Here is a 20,528-nt window from a genome sequence, read left to right on the forward strand (position 1 = left end):
AGAAGAGACCATGCCCTGAGTGGTGAGGGTCCTTAATGGTGGATGCCGCCTTTTTGAGGCACTCCTCCTTGAAGACGTCTTGGATAGTACCCGTGATGGAGCTGATTAATTTTGAGACACTCCTCCTTGAAGACGTCTTGGATAGTACCTGTGATGGAGCTGATTAATTTTGAGACACTCCTCCTTGAAGACGTCTTGGATAGTACCCGTGATGGAGCTGATTAATTTTGAGACACTCCTCCTTGAAGACGTCTTGGATAGTACCCGTGATGGAGCTGATTAATTTTGAGACACTCCTCCTTGAAGACGTCTTGGATAGTACCCGTGATGGAGCTGATTAATTTTGAGACACTCCTCCTTGAAGACGTCTTGGATAGTACCCGTGATGGAGCTGATTAATTTTGAGACACTCCTCCTTGAAGACGTCTTGGATAGTACCCGTGATGGAGCTGATTAATTTTGAGACACTCCTCCTTGAAGACGTCCTGCCTCAGGAATTGCTGCTGCAATTCTACACTGCAGTCATTGAGTCTGTCCTGTGCACCTCCATCATTGTGTGGTTTGGAGCCGCCACCAAGCAGGATAGAACCAGACTACAGCGCACAGTGAGGACTGCCGAGCGCATTATTGGAGCCTCCCTGCCCTCTATTGTGGACCTGTACTCTTCCAGTTTGAAGAAGAGGGCGGGGAACATCATAAAGGACTCCTCCCATCCTGCGCACGGACTGTTTGATCTGCTTCCGTCTGGTAGGCGCTTCAGATCCCTCCAGACTAAGACTAATAGGCACTGGAGAAGTTTTTTCCCTACTGCGGTCACTTTGCTGAACAGTTAACTGCCGGTTAACTGTCGGCTAACTATTACTTGGATTGCACTACCTGTATGTACAATTTATATTTTCATTTATATTTATCATTATTATTGTTATGAGCAGAGAGACAACATCTGCCGGAAGTAAATTCCTTGTATGTGCATAGGTACTTGGCGATTGAAGTCTGATTCTGATTCTGATAGTACCCGTGATGGAGCTGATTAATTTTGCAGCTCGATGCGGCTTTTACTTCCAGCCTGTGCAGTGCCCTCCCCCTACATCAGACGGTGATGCAGCCAGTCGGAATGCTCTCCATGGTATATCTGTGAACATTTTCGAGTAGTTTAGGTGACAAACCATATATCCTCAAACTCATCTTGAAATATAGTCGATGTCTTGCTTTCTTTATAGCCGGATCGATACGCTGGACCATATTTTTGTTGTACTTGGCACTGCAATTAATTGAGCGTTTACTCCCTGCAATAAAAACTGCCTGTTGACAAGTACTATTTTTGTAGGCTGCAGCACCAAAGACTCCAGTAACGAATCCCCGACAAACAAACAAGATGCGAATAACTGGTCGAGCCAGAGTAACCAACCGTAAAATTATACACCGCCTTCTCTAAGACAGGATAAGTAGCAAAAAGAGAAACGGGCAAATAACTGATTGAGGTAGGAGTGGCTCGTGATAGTAGTGCTGAGAATGTGCGCGGCATTTTCTCGTAAAGTTAGGACTCCTCCCAACTTTTCAAGTCTGAACTTTCTCTTTCGAAAGTGCGTTGAATGCATATTTAACGACAGGGGGTGCCCGGGTGATCGCGGAACATTGCTATTGTGGTCATTGCTTGCAGCTGATTCTTTTCGTACACGCGTTTGAGGGGGAAGGAACAGTTTACGGAGTTAAGCTGGAGTTTGCTTGGGCTTCACCAGTCGGCATTGTCTGGGATCATGCGGCTCGCCCTGAACCCACCGCACTCACTACCGTGAAGAGGAAGTAAAGCGGACGGATGAGCACTCTATTCTGCATCTTCGTTCTAAGTCTCACTACTCTGTCGCTTATGCGGTTCAGTCCATTTACACAGGTAATCCCTTTCACATTACCGTGTTTGCATTCTGGAGATTGGAGCCTAGTTTCCCTTGCGGCTTGTGCTCGCTTCCGTTCCCTGCCAGTGCACTGCGCTAATCAAATTAACGTAAATAATGCATTATCGTCTGCCTAAATTCAACCCCTCGATACGGAAGTTTTTGTTTGCTGGTAAAATCTATTGGTTGTTAGCGGATTGGGCGAGAAGTTGGGAGATCTGGAACAAGTAGGCGCCGAGAGGTTTTCCCCTTTTACGTGCAACAGAAGGTTTAAGGCTCAACCTTAAACAGAATTCTCGAAAGCCGGTAGCTTTAACTGCGTAATTACCAGCTCAGTATTTGCTCGTTGCGAATATATTAAATGCATATTTGGGAAAGAGCCGGGTTTTAGAAACTCGATGTTCCTTCCGTTCGCTTACAACCTGTGACCATTGAAAAAGTGGAAAAAACGGAGGAAACCTCACTTCAGTATTTAACCACCTCGTCTGAGCACTTGAGCAAAACACCACCGTGTCTAGACACCATCGTGTGAGTGTCTAGACCTGAGCCACGTATTTCTAAATATAGCAAATGCTTTCTCAAAAGATTTCTGCGAAACTATTTTCTTTCAGCTGTTAAGTGTTTGGGCTGGAGACGGAACCGAAGTATGCTGTAACTTTCCCATTTTTTAAAATTGGAATTAAATTTGGGTGAGCAAAATTTTCTCACTGATTTGGGTGAAATTCCGAATTTATTGACTGGCTTCTGAGCTGTGAGAAAATATATCGTAATATTAGGTCAATAATTATTCAGTTCCTAAAATATCTCAGAGTTCATCACAACACTGGTAAAGTCCAGAATCAATATATTTAACATCTCTAGAATATGTATTATTGTGGAATACACAGTAATAAAATTATAAATTACAGTAAGAGGCATATATGAAAAATAAATAAGTATTGCAAAAACAAAGGGAAAAAAGTTACTGAGGAAGTGTTGATGTGCCCGTTGTTCATTCAGAAATCTGGTGGCAGAGGGAAACAAGCTGTTTGTCAAATGCTGAATATGTGTGTCCTCAGGCTCCTGTACCTCTTCCTTGATGGTAGCAGTCCTGGGTAATGGGAGTCCTTTTTGAGGCATTGCCTTTTGAAGGTGTCCTGGATGCTGGGGAGGCTCGTGCCCGTGATGGAGCTGGCTGAGTTTACAACTTTCTGCAGCTTTTTCCAATCCTGTGCCATGGCCCATAGAGTTTTGTTCTCCCTTTCAAAGTGGGAGTGAAGCATCACTGCCATTCGCAATGTTAGGTTTCGCTTGCAAACCCTGCCAGAGCTGGTGTGCATCTGATTCTGTCCCTAACCTCAACTGGAATTTATTGCTTTTGCTCCTAAGATAGCCTTCCATATGTTGTACTTGGACTTATTGTATATTTCTGGATCATTGGTCAGGAGTACCATAGATCTAGCCCTCAGCAGACTATGAATCTCCTAGTTCATACATGGGTTTTGATTTGGCCAAGTCCGGTATATTTTTGAAGGCAAACATTCATCCATACAGAAATCCATGCATGAAATTAGTGGATATTCATTCAGACTCGAAGATGAATCCCTGAATATTTTCCAGTCCATTGACTTAAATCAGTCCTGGAAGTGTTCCTCCACCTCTCTTAAACATACCTTCTTGGTCCTCACCACTGATGCTGTGCTCTTTAGCCTTTGTCTCTATGTTGGGAGTAGAAGTATAGCTAGGTGATAGGACTTTCCAGAGTGGGCCTGGGGTGGCATTGTAAGCGTTCTTGATGGTGGTCAAGTGTGATGGCTCCACTGGTTCCATAGTGATAAGTTGGTGCTGTTCAGAGACTCCTTCAAGCTGGTCTGTTCGAAATCCCCCAGAATGATCTGGAAGGCATCAGGGTGCGCTGCCTTGTGCCTGTTGATTATGGAGCTCAGATCCTCCGGTGCCTGCCTCATTTTAGTCTGAGATGGAATGTACACCGCTACCAGGACAATGGCAGAAAACTCCCTCAGCAGATAAAAAAGGATGGCATTTGACCGCTAGATTTCCAGGTCGGGTGAGCAGGACTGAAACACAATTGCCATTCCTGTGCAATGCCGTGTTAATTATAAAGCATACGCCAGTTCTGCTGCCTTTAATCGACTGAGCTGTCCTGTCTTTTACAGTGAATGGTGAACTGCAGTACTGCATCCAAAATGGCAGGGGATAGCCATGTTTCCATGAAGCAATGTACCCAGCAATCCCTGATGTTTCTCTGGTACATCCAGTTTTGTTTTCCAGAGACTGTACATTCCTCCGAACGATAGTTGGGAGTGGGGTCTAAGGCCTCTGTGTTTCAGTTTTACTTGCAGCCCAGCAAACTTTCTTTGCTTCCTTTTTCCTACAGGGAGGCTGTACTTGTGACAGGAGTCTGAATTCAGGGATCTGTTGATTTTGAGTATCGATAGATTTAAAAAATGTCTTTTAAGTTATGTTGCTTATTGAAGTACTCACCGCTATGACTGTGGACAGCCATAGTAGTCCTGAAGGGGAATATATTATGATTTCCATCGGAGCCATACGCAATGAGTCACCCCTTATCGGTGCCATCTTTCGAAACCAAATGACCTCATGGTATTTGTGATAGAGTTGGGGGAAAAAAACTACAGTTCAAACAACATTCAAAGATGGTCTTGCAGGGCCGGAGTGGGAAGGTTTACAGCTGGAATTGAAGGGCTTGAGAACTCTACAACTGGAATCACAGCTGCCGGTAGTGTGTCAGCGATAATGGCCAGTCACAGTCACTTTGTTTCGGAGTTCATTGTCCTTGTTGCACAGGTGCTGTAAAGAGATTTTGAGCCAGGCAGTTCTGGTAGAAACCAAGTTTTGCATCAGTGATCAGGTCATCTCCAAGCATGTGCACATTGACAGCACAATCAATGAGGTTTAGCATTGATTTTACAGGTGGTAAAATATAGGAGCAGAACTAGGCCAGTCAGTCCATCGAGTCTGCTCTCCCATTCAATCATGACCTTATTTTAACCCTCGTCTTCTGCCTTCTCCCCAGAACCCTTGACTCCATTGTCAGTAAAGAGCCTGTCAATCTTTACTTTAAATGCACTCAATGACTTGGGCCTGCACTGCAGTCTGTGGCAATGAATTCCACAGATTTACCACCCCTGACTGAAGAAAATTTTCAAGGTACATGTCTTTTGCTGTGACTGTGCCCGTGAATCCTAGGTTTTTCTTCTAATGGCACCATGCTGTCCGCATCCACTCTACCCAGACCTTCCAGTTTCCAGTGTGATTCAATGAGAATTCCATTCTTTTGAATGTCATTTTGTCCAGGCCCAGAGCGATCAAATGAACCTTGGATGTTAAGCCTGTCAATCATGGGATTATTCTTATGAGCCTCCTCAGGAGACTCTCTATGCCCAGCACATCTTTTCCTTGTATATGGGACCCAAAATTGCCCACAATATTCCAAATGCATCTGTCCATTGCCTTGTATAGCCCCAGCAGTACATCCTTGCTCTTATCTATTAGTCCTTGCTAACGTTGAGTTAGCCAACTTTACTACTGATTCAGTCTGCGAGTTAACCTTGAGGGAATCTTGAACTAGGACTCCAAATCTCTTTGCGCCACAGATATCTGGATGTTTTCTGCATTTAGAAAACAGTCTGTGCCTTCATTCTTCCTACCAAAGGTCGTGGCCCGTACTCTTCACTGTACTGCATTCTATCTGCCCCTTCTTTGTCCACTCTCCCAGCCTTCTGCATACTAGTCACCAGCAGCCCAGCAGTCATCCAAAAAGCTGACCTTTACCCCCACTCTCTGACTTCTGCTAGTCAGCCAGTCTTCTATCCATACTAGTAGCTTGCCATGGCAAGTTACAAGTACACCAGGGATTCTTGTCTCGTTTAACTTTGATAAGAGTAGAAAGTACTGATTTAGACATTATATTTAGACTGAATATAATTGTTGTTTATTTTTGTGGACTGAATATCACTAGACACATTTGCTAATGTGCTGTCCTTTGTAGCTGCTTAGCACCGATGTTGCAAACCCACCAATTCAGCGTGTAACCTTTTTAAAAAGTGTGCTGGTGCTGATCTCACCATGTCCTTTTGCAGTCATTGAACCAGGATGGTTACCTGGCTTTATTGTAACAGCTGTGAGACAATGAGGCTGAGGATGCTTCAGATTGTGGTTGTGTACATTTTAACAACTGCTGATAGTCCACAGCACTGGTATGGATGCTGCCAGACCCTCTGTCCCACAGAGAGCAATTGTAATGCTATGTCAAACAACAGAGCACAGCACAGCTGTCTGTGAAGTTCATGACCAGTAATAAATCACAAAACAGATTTGTGCAAGTTTACATTGACTTGTTTGCTAATTGAACAAATATTCAGAGTTACACATAGCAGAAATAGTTTATATGATAAAAGGGAAGGCAGTTTTATCTATTGAGTTTTTGAATGTGAGGAACAGGATAAGATTAAAAGATAAATGATTTGATATTAAGCAAATGGGTGCAACAGGAAAGGGTGATAGAAGGTTGTGAAAGTAGAGTTAGCAGGAAAACTTGGCAGATTTTATAATATATTAGGGTTTACAGGGTGATGGTTAAGAATAATCAGGATCCTTAAATTGGGAAAGGATGTTGACATAAAATTAAGAAATTAACAGGTGTATTAATTACTTCGGGCCAGTATTTGAGGTAGATAAAGAAAAAGGCATGTTGGAATCCTATTGAAAGGGAATTATGAAATTGAGACATTGGTTTATGATGAAGACACTTGAAAATCATATTGTTTGACCAAATGTTTTACAGCATTAGCTTTTTAAGGAAATGTGCACTAAATGTCCAAGAATAGATAATTTAAATTAGAAACAATGTGCTACTCCAGTAGTAAAGTAAATGAGGGAATCGTGATAGAACATATGGACCATTTGGCCCAGAAGTTTTTGAGAAGTCTATAATTGGGAAAGGAGTGAATGCTAAATTGAGTACATCATCCCTGACAAACTTGCCTGAGGAACTGACTGAAGTACTTAGGAAGATGATGTCTGTCTGAATGCTCTTTATATGGATTTGCAGGTGCATGTCATAAAGCCCATCAAAGGTTCAAAGATTCTAAGTACATTTATAATCAAAGTATGTATACAGAATACAACTCTGAGATTCATAGACTGCTATGAAACAAAGAAACACCATGGAACACATTTTTAAAAAAACCCCATCAAATACCCAACGCTGGGAAAAAAGAACAAATTGAACAAATGACAAAACGTGAGTGAATAATGCATTAAATTTCAAGCCAACTTAGTTCAGTTCAGCAAGCCAATTCAGGTCGCAGGGCCATTCTTTGCTGACATGCCCCAGTCCGTATCAATCAAACCACTCAAAAACAGCCAAGGAAGAGCACCAGAATCCAGGAGCATGGGCAACATGAACCTCACAGTTCCCCAAAATGAGTGCACAGCCTTGCTGATCAATCCTCTCAGGACTGCTGTGCTTTCCTCTAAGAGCAGCTAGCGAGAAGGAGAGGAAGACCAGTCAAACACGGGTGGACAGCAGTGAACACCTGCCCATCCTCCTCTGTCCTCCTTGTGGACTTCAACCTTGCTCAGCGCCTCAGTCAGAGCGAAGCAATCCTGGGCTCCCTCCCGCCTTCGACACCTCAGTCAGAGAGAGTTCACCTCGGGCCTGCAGCCTGCCTCCAGGCCGCACACTCTGCCTTGAATCTCACTGGACTCTCTTGGAGACAGCAAAATGCTGCATTGCCCAACTGGTCCCAAAAACACGATCAAAATGTAACCACAGATTACAATCACATGCAGCTTAGTAGTAGAATCATATTTGAAAGAAGAGGTTTTTTTTAAAAAAAAAGGACATTGTCAACTAAGATTACACTTCATGGCGTTAAGATTAAAATAAGTCACCTGCCCGTGAGATTAGCTGAATAGCAAACAGCAGAGGAGAGAAGTTCAGTTGGCACTCTGTGTGTACTGGTGTGCCAACGGATCTCGGGAAGAATTTATCTACATTTGCTGATGACGTAGAAGTTGCTAGAAGTATTAAGTTACACAGAGACATTATTAGATTAAGCAGGGTAAGAAAAATTCTGCTGACTAGATTTCATTATGAGGCATTACTTTGGACCTGAACTGGGAAGTTGAAATGCCTTAAAACTGATTATCAGTTGAAGTCTGTGTGGCCTGTGACCTTCTGTTTTGGTTAGCATGTTTCCTGTCATTCAGATATTTACAAATATCCTGCTTCATTTTTAACTGGCTGACTGTTTTGTGTCCAGGATAAATTGCCTTTCATTTCTTCCATTGTTTGGTATTTGCCAATACGACTTCCTTTCTCAATTTAGGAATTAATTTTTACTTTCATTCTTTCAGAACCAGGTTCAATTTTGCATCCTTTGTTCTGTGACTTGAAGTACTTTTCTGCTTGAGTTTGCTTTCTCAATATATTATCTTTATCAATAAATGTGGCCATGACTTTGACACATCTTTCTGACCCTAATCTATTTTTGTAAATGAATTCTAATTCCTTAGCCCATTTATCATTCTGTATGTAGTTATTAATTTTCCTTTCAATATTGAAACCACCTTGTGGATAGTGATTTGAGGTGGTGGGAATGGAGGACAAGATCCCTGTTATTGACACTAACAACAACTTCTGCTAGTCCGGTTATGCTCATAATTCAGGGGGCACTACCGTTGTGTAATGTAACTAAGTTTGCTGATGATACTAAATTGAGTGGAAAAGCTAATTGTACAGAAGATACAGAGAGTCTGCAGAGAGATATAGATAGGTTGAATAGGCAAGGGTCTGGCAGATAGAGTACGATGTTGGTAAATGTGAGGTTATCCACTTTGGAAGGAAAATTAAGAGAGCAGATTATTATTTAATTAGTAAAAAATTGCAGCATGCTGCTGTGCAGAGGGATTTGGGAGTGGTTGTGCATGAATTGCAAAAGGTTGGTTTGCAGGTACAGCAGTCTATCAAGAAGATAAATGGATTGTTGGCCTTCATTGCTGGAGGGATTGAGTTTAAGAGCAGGGGGTTATGCTGCAGCTGTACAGGGTTCTGGTGAGGCCACACCTGGAGTACTGCGTGTAGTTCTGGTCTCCTTACTTGAAGAAGGATACACTGGCTTTTGAGGCGATGCAGAGGAGGTTCACCAGGTTGATTCCAGAGAGGAGGGGGTTAGAGTATGAAGGAATATTGAGTTGCCTGGGGCAACTCATTCTTCAGAAGAATGAAAGCAAACTCATTCTTCAGAAGAATGAAGGGAGATCTTATCGAAACATATAAAATTATGAAAGGGATAGATAAGATAGAGGCAGGAAAGCTGTTCCAACTGGTAGGTGAGACTAGAACCAGGGGACATAGCCTCAAGATTCTGGGGAGTAGATTTAGTATGGAGATGAGGGGGAGCTGCTTTTCTCAGAGAGTGGTGAATCTGTGGAATTTTCTGCCCAATGAAGCAGTGGACACTACCTCAGTAAATATATTTAAGAGAAGTTTGGATAGATTTTTTTTGCATAGTAGGGGAATTAAGGGTTATGGGGAAAAGGCAGGTAGGTGGAGATGAGTCCAAGGCCAGATCAGCCATGATCTTATTGAATGGTGGAGCAGGCTCGACAGGCCAGATGGCCGACTCCTGCTCCTATTTCTTATGTTGACTGTAACTTCAATTTACTTGTACTTCAATTCTGAATGCAAGTTATCCTGGTGATCATTCAAGGAGATGTTTCCTCTGTAGAGGTGATCGGTCCTGTCTGCAGTACCTTGCAAGCTGCCCTTTTTTTAACATAAAAATGACAACACACATGAAAACTTATTAAACTCTTGACATTGAACCTAATGACCAGTTGAAATCGATTCCTTTGTCATGGGAACTTTCAGTTTCTTGCAATTAATTAAATCTTGCAGATAGCTAGATTACAGGGGTTTAGAGAGTGAAGCCAACTTCATTTATTTCAGCCCAGAGCCTACTAGAAAAGCCACTGGGCAATGAAGCCTACCCAATATTTTATGCATTTGAAACCACAAAACCTGCTTTTGCAGTTTAGTCATTATAACAAGCAGCAATCTGCTGCCAGTCACTTCTGGGTGTTCCTCCTTTCCATAAATAGTTTGTGCTATTATCTTAAGTGGAATACCCTTTGCTCCTGCTAGCTCATCTAATGTGCTGTTTGGTGTCTGGGGGTAGCCCAGTTTACAACTATCCTATCTAGAACAAACTAACACCACTTCTTGGATTCATCAGAACTATGCATTGCAGTCATAATTTTAAAATGTTGGAAATATTCCTGCAAATCTCTTTCCTGTTTGGTTCCTGAAAACCTTGCTGCTTACTGTAATTGTGGGGGATTTTAAGTTTCATTAAATTCAGCACAAGCAACTTCCCGTCAGTCACCAGTGTAATTTTTGTCTGTCCTCTTGGGCATTTTTATTTTTCTGCTTTCCTTCACTAAATGTCTAATGCATTCCATTTCTCCAGAGCTCTTACCTGGGAATAGGTTGTATCTTGTGTATTTGTAGCTTCAGCTGAAAACATTCAATCTCTGCTTCCTTTGTGAATGACCAGCATCTGTTTCAACTAATTTATCCACTTCACTATCCACCTCTTTACCCATTTTCCCAACCTTCAGTGTTTCTAATTAACTATCTTGTCTCCATTCTGTTCTACCTTTCTCCTACCTATTTTTTTTACAATTCTTCTGGAAATCCTATCTTCACTGCATCTTTCCTAACTTTTCTGCAACTTCACAATATTTTCTGGACATAAATATTCTGAGAGACTTGTTCTCTGCCCATATGTACACTAATACCTATGTCTCACCATCTTCAATTGTTCTGAATGCTATGTTTCCTTCTATTCTTACTTTTTATATAATCAGTCATAGAACATAAAACAGTACAGCACAGTACAGTAGGTTAAATAGCCTACTCCAAGATCAATCTAACCCTTCCGTCCCACAAATTCCCATTCTTTTCATCAATGTTCCTACCTAAGAATCTCTCAAATCTCCTTAGTGTATCTACCTCTACCACCAGTTATGACTGTTAGTACTTACCTAAGGGCAGATCTTCACAAACTTCTCTTAACAAGCCTCCACATTGGCATCTCATGCACCCACTTTAAGTTAGCCCTGAATTCATCCATACTATGTAAGGCTGGAAAGGGCTGCCAGTGCAGCCTCAGTTAGAACTGCTTTTAAAAGTCTGAATAGCCATAAAGTCACAAAAGTGGTGCAAGTAATATAACCTGGGTACTCTAATGACATTAGACAGTTCTAACTTTTAACTGCAACTTCAATATACGTGTACATAGAAAACCTACAGCACAATACAGGCCCTATGGCCCACAAAGTTGTGCCAAACATGTCCCTACCTTAGAAATTACTAGGCTTACCCATAGCCCTCTATTTTTTTGAAGCTCCATGTACCTATCCAAAAGTCTCTTAACAGACCCTATCCTATCCGCCTCCACCACTGTTGCCGGCAGCCCATTCCACGCACTCACCACTGTCTGCGTTTTTTATTAAAAATTTTTACCCCTGACATCTCCTTTGTACCTACTCCCCAGCACCTTTAACCTGTGTCCTCTTGTGGCAACCATTTCAGCCCTGGGAAAAAGCCTCTGACTATCCACACAATCAATGCCTCTCATCATCTTGTACATCTCTAATTCTGAAGGTGATTGTTCCCAGCTGTATAAGAGATGATGTCTAAAGTGATGCATGATAGTTCAGAGTTTCTTGTAAACATCTCTTTAAGTTTTAACTATATTTGTGTACAATGTCATTTGTTATGATACCAGCCCCCTGCTTTGCGAGAATCGCAGGAGCCCTAGTGAAGGGGGGGGGGGTCAATGACCCAAGAGAGAGAGAGACGTGCTGAACAGCCACAGGAAATGGGAGAGAGAGGGAGACGTGCTGAATACCACGTTCCACCGGGATGCAGAATAAAGCGACCCTGACTATTGTCTCATGAAGACCACGTGTAAAGCCCTCGGGCAAAGTGGGCTGGTTGAGAGAGAGATTGACACCTGCGATCCCGTGAGGAAGTATAAAGGAGGGTCTGGGGGGGACGACCCCTTTAGACGCACCAAGGAGACACGATAGTGATCCCGTCGTAGCGGGAAGCCATTTTGAAGGAAGCCACGTGCGTTAGATTCCGAATCGGGAGTCTGTGGCTGGAATCACGGACAATCGCTTTTAACTAACAACAGGAAAGCCTGCTCTCCTGATTCCACAGCTTTGCTTCGTAAGGACCCGGGCAAGTGTTCCTTTTCTCACCAACCTCTCTCTCTCTCTCTCTCTCTCTCTCTCTCTCTCCAACACGGGAAACTCAGCGGTTCCCAAAAGGTTGAAGCCTGCCGACTTTTGAATGACTGTTATATTTTTCCAAATGGACAAGATATTATCCCCAGACAACGATAGAGCTTATTTCTGATTGATCATTACTATACCTGCGCTTTAGATTGAGTATTGACGACTTATGGTATTTGAATGTTTGTATTAACCTTCCTTTTGTGCCCCTTTATAAATAAAAACGTTTAAAAATGGTACCATCAGACTTCAGTGGACCTCTCTATCTTTGCTGGTAAGTGATCCAGTTACGGGATATGTAACACATTTAACTGCAGCTCATGTGGAGGAGTATGTTACCACTTGGAACAGGGCATAAATCCTGTCTCTGGATTTCTTACAATTTGCTGAAGTTTATGCTGAACCTTCCTGATTTTACAAAAGTCACACTTGTGACATTTCGTTTGATGAAACTCTTCCTTTGCCACTGGCTTTTGATTTTTATACCATTGTTAGCTTAATCTGGGCAATCTACCATCTTTCTGTGAGAAGAGTTCATTTGTAACCTAGGGTTTTGCACTTCCAATGAAAGGAATCTTGTTTTGGTGTTTTAACCTAATACAAACATGTTTTAGGAAATTTCTAAAAAAAAAAGGGTGGTTTCACTCTGGCAACAGAGTGGCAATGAACAGCTAGGAATCCTGCGGCGTGTAACTCACCTCCTGACTCCCCAAAGCCTGCCCACCATCTAGAAGTCTCAGGTCAGGAGTGTAATGGAATACTCTCCATTCACCTGGATGAGTGCAGCTCCATCAACACTCAACAAGCTTGATACCATCCAGTACAAGGCGGCCCACTGATTGGTACCCCTTCCACCATCGAACAGTTGCAGTAGTGTGTACTATCTAAAAGATTCATTGCAACAGTACACCAATGTTCCTGAGACAGCACCTTCGAGACCCTCGACCACTACTGTCTAGAAGGATGAGAATAGCAGATACCTGGGAACACCACCACTTGGAAATCCCCCTCCAAGTCACTCAGCATCCTGACTTTGAAGCATATCGCCGTTCCTTCATTGTCGCTGGGCCAAAATCATGGAATTCCCTCCCTAACAGAACTATGGGTGTACCTACACCTCAGGGACTGCAGTGATTCAAGAAGGCAGTTCGTTATCACCTTCTCAACGGCAACTAGGGATGGGCAATAAATGTTGGCTTAACTGGTGATGCCCACATTCCGTAAATGAGTAAATTTAAAAAAAAATAAAAAAGGCTGTTCCTACTTAAGAAGAAAATTGAAATTCAGAAAAGGAACCAGGGACTACTTCTTTCACCTGTTGCGATTCGGCAACAATGGATATAGAATGCAGATAGTTTTTTTTTATAAACAAATAAACATTTAAACTCTGCTCAATAAAAATGAAAAGTAAATAAACAACTAACTTAACCAAAACTTAACTGCTATACGGCAACTCGAACAGTTCTTAAAGCGATAAATGCAAAAGTCCAAGTGATTTATACAGTCAATTAGGAGAGACTTTTCTGAAGTAACGAATTCCTCGACGATGTGCCGTTACTGCTGGTCCCAGCCGAAATGTGCCTCGCCCGAAGGATTCACAATGAAGGAAATCAAAATGGCATGAAGGAACTGACCTTTTCCTTGACGAATAATGCTGAGCCCAACCCTTCCTGCCCTTACAAGACAGGGGTTATCTCGGATGCAGGTTACTAACTCCGGAACGAAGATCCAATAAGGTCAGTCCTGTATTACCGCTGACGACACCAACTTTACTCTATCCTCCAGGTTTTCGTACCTCAATAAATCTTCACTCTCCAATACTTAAGACTTTAAAATTAAATCGACGATACATCAAGCATAACTGGCAGTGATTTTCAAAACTGCCGGCACAATGACAATGTATCTTACAGTATGAATCAAAACTCCACTTTGAAACAAAACTGCATCATGAAACCATAGTCGCGGAGTAACGGGCGACTTAAACGACGTCCCAACAAAAACTCCTACGTCACAGCAGGCTTTCCCCGCGTTATACCTGTTGAAAACAGGATATCACATGACCTCACACTGGTGGGAAAGTTACATCATGTGACCTCACACTGGGAGGGAAATACATCAGCCCACCATCACAAGACCATTACATCACGCTCACCAGATACTCCATTACATCATGGTCATGAGACAGTCACAAGATACCCACGGGGTATGTAACACACCTTACAGACTGCTTCAAAAGTTCATTTAAATCAGGGGTTCCCAACTTGGGGTTCATGGACCCCTTGCTTAATGGTATTGGTCCATGGCATAAAGAAGGTTGGGAAGCCCTGGTTTAAGAGCTCCTAGGTTGTTAGGATATGACAATCTATATGTGAAAGCTGCATTACTGCCTTGTATTAGTTTGGCCCCTTTCATATTTGGGTGCTAAATGTCTTGTTGTAAATTTAGTCTCATTATTGAGTTCAAGCCAATGATTTGGAATGCATTTAAAGAAATTGAAGAATCTGACACGGTGCAACAATATTAAGCACGTAGGGGCATGCAGCTGCAGAGTTAATGCTGCACAGAATTAAGCTCTTCGGTCCAATTTGACCATGCTGACTAAGCTAGTTTTAAGACCTCTGATCATTTGGTTTTGAGTGGTAACTCTGAATCATCATGGTAGTACAGTTTATGAATAGTAAATTGCTATTAGAATGCTTGGTTTTATGGCAAAATGTTCTCAACGGAGCAGAGTGAATCTTGAGATGTAGGTTGATCTCATCCTCTACTTGGCGGCTGAACTCGTTGAATATCAAATGTCTGTGTGAGGGTTGGCTGCAAAATGTTGAGCGATGTTAACAATTGAATATTTGGTGCCGTGAAGCTAAATTTTGCACCCGGGAATTTTCTTACACCCTGTCCGCCATTGTTATTTAAAGTAGAAAGCTATCAGATTTGAAGCTTGGCACGACCCGTGACTAAAACATGGCAAATAACAAAGCACTCAAAGTTCTGAACTATAAACAGCTTGTATTACCTAAACTATGTTGCTCTAATCCGATTACAAAGTGAGTTTTATTCAGTGTTGGTCAGTGAAGCAGAAGAGTGACATTTTAGCCCACTACTTCTCTGGGAAGGAGCACAATACATCACCAAGATTATTTTTTGGGTACATTTGAAAGGTCTAATTTGATCTCCCCATATACAAAATGTTGGGGGAACTCAGCAGGCCAGGCAGCATCTTCCGGGGGGGCGGGGGGGGGAGGGAGTACATTCACCGTTTCGGGCCGAGACCCTTCAGAAGCACAGTAGGAAAAAAAAATGTGGATTTAAAAAGGTGGGGGGATGGGGAGAGAAGCACAAGGTGAAAGGTGAAACCAGGAGTGGGAGGGATGAATTGAAGAGCTAGGAAGTTAATTGGTGAAAGAGATACAGGAATGAAGGAGGGGGGGAGTCTGATAGGAGAGGACAGAAGGACATGGAAGAAAGAAAAGTGGGGAGGAGAGGAGCATCAAAGGGAGGCAATGGGTATGCAAGAAGACAAGTTGAGAGAGGGAAATTGGGATGGGGAATGGTGAAGGGGAGAGGGGTATTACCTGAAGTCTGAGAAATTGATGTTCATGCCATCAGGTTGGAGGCTACTGTCGTGGTTTCTCGTGCCCCACAAATGACCAGGAGACGCAGAAGATTCTTCAAGAAGGGTTAAACTTTAATTTGCAAATCAAAGCTGAGATAGTCATTGAGCTAGTCGCTGATTGCCCACCGATCCCCGGACACAGCATTTTTTATAGCAATCTCCTGGTCCAGTTGTATTAGCATATGTAATCGATCTATAGTTGCGTATTACACGTACCTCACGTACATCATGTCCCTATTGTTTCTACCCATTGACTTAATCATGTTCTAATCTACATCTCTTTAGCCGCCTCTCATTAACATACCATTGTCTTCTACATTTTTAGGATTTTAGTCTCCTACCAAATTGGGTACATGCATAGCAAATAATAGTCCTAGGATTTATGACTTAATTATGTTCTAATCTATATCTCTTAGCTACTTCTCATTAGCACACCATTGTCTTCTACATTTTTAGGATACATGCATAGCAAATAGCAAACTCAGAACTGACCAATGTTCTAATCTACATTTCTGTAGCTACCTCTCATTAGCACACCATTGTCTTCTACATTCTTAAGATTTCATTCTCCTACACATGCATATCAAATAGCAAGTTTCAAAACTGACTTCATAGTTTTATTTATACTTTTATACTCCAATATATACCCCCTTTGAGACCCAGAGGGTCTCACACAGAGAAAGAAGACTAAGAGTCTGTGCACAAAAGCCCCAATAAACTCAAGCACTTATTCCCAAATCTCGGGTTAAACTAAAATTTTCTGTGCCAAGACCTCAAAGTATTCTCTCCCTGTTACCCTGGGCCGCTGAGCCAAAAACCTGTCCCTCTGTATATCTGAGACAGGGAAAAAGACTCAGAAGCCCTTACAATCTACTCCCACACTGTCATTTTGCTCCTGTTCATCCTGCAGGTGTTGTAGGCTGTAACGATACATTTTCGGTGTTTATTTCTCCACTAAGCTTGCTTCAGTAATTGCCACGAGCATTGGAAATTGTTTGGTTGCAGCAGGCACTACAAGAGATTTGAGACAAGGAAGAAAACAGCACAGCACAAGCGCACAGCTCAACAATATAATACTGACAGTTATTGCTATTTTAGTCAGCCGTGCTCCCCATCCTCCGAGTCTACTTTCCAACCAATCAAAGAACTGATGTTCAAATCCTGCATTCTGTTTGACCTCTGTCCGCAGATTCTTTAATTTATCATTGCTCTGGTGAAAGACCCTTCTGGGCTAGTATTGTTCGGTATGAAAGTGCAGCATTGTTCTCCAAACATTACACACACACCCCCTTTTTCTGCCAAAAGCCAATCCAGTACCTACCTGTCTGTTTTGCCACGCCACCCTGCTAGTTGCATCTAGCTGTTGCCCTAAGGCCTCCAGTGCATCATCGGTGTAGTTGATGAACCTCTGTTGATTGTAGTATATATAGTTTATCCATTCAACATTTTTGCTTATCCCTATCACAGGTATGATAGCTTCCCAGTGAGCATCTCGTGCGGTGTCAGGCATGTCACTCGATTAGTTTGCATGCGGTAACTCATCAATGCTAACGGTAAAGCATCGACCCAATTAAGTTTAGTGTCTGCACAAATTTTGTTTAGTTTGGCTTTCAGGGTTCCATTAATTCTCTCTACCATGCCCTGCGACTGAGGGTGGTATACACATCCAAATCTTTGCTTTATCCTCAGCGCCTGTAGTACCAGTTTGACCACTTTCTGGATAAAAGCTGAACCATTGTCTGAGCTAACTTCTGTAGGTATTCCAAACCTTGGGATCACTTCATTTGTCAGGAATTTTACCACCGTCTTTGCCCCTTGATCTCTTGAAGGTACCGCCTCCACCCATCTGCTAAATCGATCAATTACTACCAGCATGTATCTTTTCCCTCTCACTGTCTTTATCATGTCTACGTAATCGATCACTAGATGTTTAAATGGTCCTTCAGGTACAGGAATGTGACCTATTGGGGTTGTAATTCCCTTCCGAACATTATTTTGTGCGCATACCTCACACTGTGACAAGACAAAGTCCACTGAAGCCTGTAAATAAGGTGACCAAAAACCATCCTTCTTTATTTTCTTTATCACTTCCCCTCCTTGCACAATGGTCCATCCCATGTGCTTCTGAAATCAGAATCGTCAGTAGAGGGGTGGGCGCTACCAACAAACCATCTTCCATGCTCCACAAGCCTTCCGGGTTCTGCTTGGCCCCCGTCTCTCCACATTGTCTACTTGGGCAGAACACGGTTGGGGACAGGACTCCATCCTAATAATCTTATAGCTCGACTGATCCCGCTGCACTACTGAGAATCCTGCGTGATTTCCATCATAATCCCTATAACAAGAGCCATCTACGAACAGAACCTTTTTATCTGTATCCTCTAGTGGTTCTGACCGTAAATCTGCTCTCAATTTGGCAAATGCCATTGTCTTCCCTACACAATCATGGGGTTCTCCTTCATAGTCTAAAGGGACAAAATCGGCTATATTACTGGTAGTGCATCTCTGTATAGTTATGTCAGGAAATGTCAATAGCATCTGATACGCTGCTATCCTGGCTGGCGTCAGCACAAATTTTCCTCCTTTCTAGCAATTCTGCTACTTTGTGGTGTGTGTACAGAGTCACAGGATAGCCCAGGGTTACAGATGATGCCTTTTCATATGCATAGTACAGCCCCGCCTATCCCTGATAACAGGGTGGATACCCCTGAGCCACCTCATCTAGTCTCGTACCGTAGTATGCTATCAGCTGCTTTGCTTTTCCTGTGCCTGTCTCCTGTGTTAGAACCGCTGTGACATAACCCTCCTGTCGGTTGGATACATACAAATGAAAAACCTTCTCGTAGTCAGGCAAAGCTAATGCTGGTGCTGACTGCAATTCCTGCTTAATAGTATTGAAAGCTATCTCCGCCTCTCCATTCCACTGTAAGCCGTTCTTCAAATTTGTATGTCCTGCTTCTTTCATTATCTTTCTCAAAGGTGCCACAATCTCAGCATATTCTCCTATCCAATCTGAGCTGTACCCTGCCATTCCCAAAAATGTCATCATCTGCCCTACAGTCTGGGGTTTTGGGGCCTTAGTTATTGCCTCAATCTGATCTGGTGCTATCGCCTTCACTCCCTTGGATATTACCCTGCCTAAGTATTCCACTTGCTGCGTGCAAAATTGCAGTTTCTTTTTGGATACTTTATGTCCTCCGCGCGCTAGTTTCTCTAACAGAGTTATAGTGTCCTGCTTACACTGTTCCTTGCTGTGGGAGCAAATCAACAGGTCATCCACATACTGTAACAATGTACTTTTCCAATGGCATGCCCTCTAGGTCTGCCTTCAATACCTGATTAAAAATGTGTGGTGAATGTTTAAATCCTTGCGGCATTCTGGTATAGGTATACTGAGCACCTCTGTAAGTAAATGAAAACAAATACTGACACTGATCGGCTAGAGGAATGCTGAAGAAAGCCGAACACAAATCAATCACTGAAAAGTAACTTGCTTCTGGTGGAACATTAGTCAAAAGTGTGTGTGGGTTGGGGACTACCGCTGGCCAGTCCTCTACCACATCATTTACCTCTCGCAAATCATGCACCAATCTCCACTTAGATTTATCTGCTTTTAAGACCGGCAGCAACGGGGTATTGCATTGTCTGTTTGTTCTTTCAAGCACTCCTATTTCAAGCAACCCCTGCACTGTCGACGCTATTCCCTCTTCCGCTTCTGGTCTTAGAGGGTTTTGTGGTCTCCTGGGTGGAATTGCTCCTTTTTTCAGCCTTATTTCCACCGGACTAGCTGTTTTTATTTTCCCTACATCCGTGTCATGCTGTGACCACAGAATAGACGGCAACTCATCTAACCTTTTCTCTTTCTGCTGGCCTCTTTCCTTTCCCAGCAAGGGCATGTGTGGTTGGGGAGTTATTCCGACCTCTCTCACTGTCCCTACCATATCTACACTTACCATTATTTTAATGCAATTGTTGTCTTCTGATATCCACACCTCTGGCGTGATTTTCCTCCACACTGTTACGGTTTCAGCACTCTTAACTAAAGGTCCTAAGTCTTTAGACTGATATCCCTTGTTTACCAACAACGTTACGTGGGGCGCAGCCTCCGGTATCCTGTACCATTTTTCTAAAAAGGTGTTCCACTTAACTTGTAAAGCTGCCCCTTGCTTTCCAATTATCACAGCCTCCCCTTCCAGGTGCTGTTGGGTACATACCTCCAGGTGCCATTTCTCCTCTAACTCCCTGTTCTGAGTCTCGTCAAAAATCACTGTACAATGTAGCTCAGATTTGGGCATTACAGCCCTGGGTAATATAGCCTGCACGCCCTTTTTCCATTTTTCCCAGGTTTCCTGAATCTGATCTGCAATGTCTCCTGTCCAAAAGACATTAGCCTTCTTGTCTTCTTGCACTATCAATTGAGCCCCTGCTCTTTCCACACTCAGCCCATTTCTGGTGCATTCTAATTTTAATTCCAGTTTCAATAAGGCATCTCTGCCTAACAAATTAATCGGAGTTCCTTTAAATACTAGCACCGGCAAAACAATTCCTTTATTTCCCATTCTCAACCGCACTGGAGCCGTGCACTGTGTCAACTGTGTTTTCCCCGAGAACCCTACCGTCTTAATAAACTTTCCTGACATGGGAAGGTGAAGGGCATACTGTGGCTGTACACAAGTGTACGTGGCTCC

At 42.8% G+C, this 20,528-nt stretch overlaps 1 protein-coding gene across 5 annotated transcripts in view; it reads left to right on the forward strand.

Annotated features, from left to right (window-relative positions):
• The first annotated feature begins 1,345 nt into the window (after nucleotides 1-1,345).
• The window catches only part of LOC140726410 (interleukin-15-like), a 116,074-nt gene continuing 96,891 nt past the window's right edge, over nucleotides 1,346-20,528 (forward strand). Inside the window, exon 1 of one of the 5 annotated variants that reach the window (XM_073042754.1) lies at nucleotides 1,346-1,891. In XM_073042754.1, the coding sequence (XP_072898855.1) occupies nucleotides 1,817-1,891 (75 nt within the window). In that variant the 5' untranslated portion in view covers nucleotides 1,346-1,816. The remainder of the gene's footprint in view (nucleotides 1,892-20,528) is intronic. The other 4 variants (XM_073042753.1, XM_073042752.1, XM_073042757.1 and 1 more) reach the window with 4 other exon arrangements.

This window comes from Hemitrygon akajei, chromosome 4 (genome assembly GCF_048418815.1).
Source record: "Hemitrygon akajei chromosome 4, sHemAka1.3, whole genome shotgun sequence".
NCBI classification, from domain to species: domain Eukaryota; kingdom Metazoa; phylum Chordata; class Chondrichthyes; order Myliobatiformes; family Dasyatidae; genus Hemitrygon; species Hemitrygon akajei.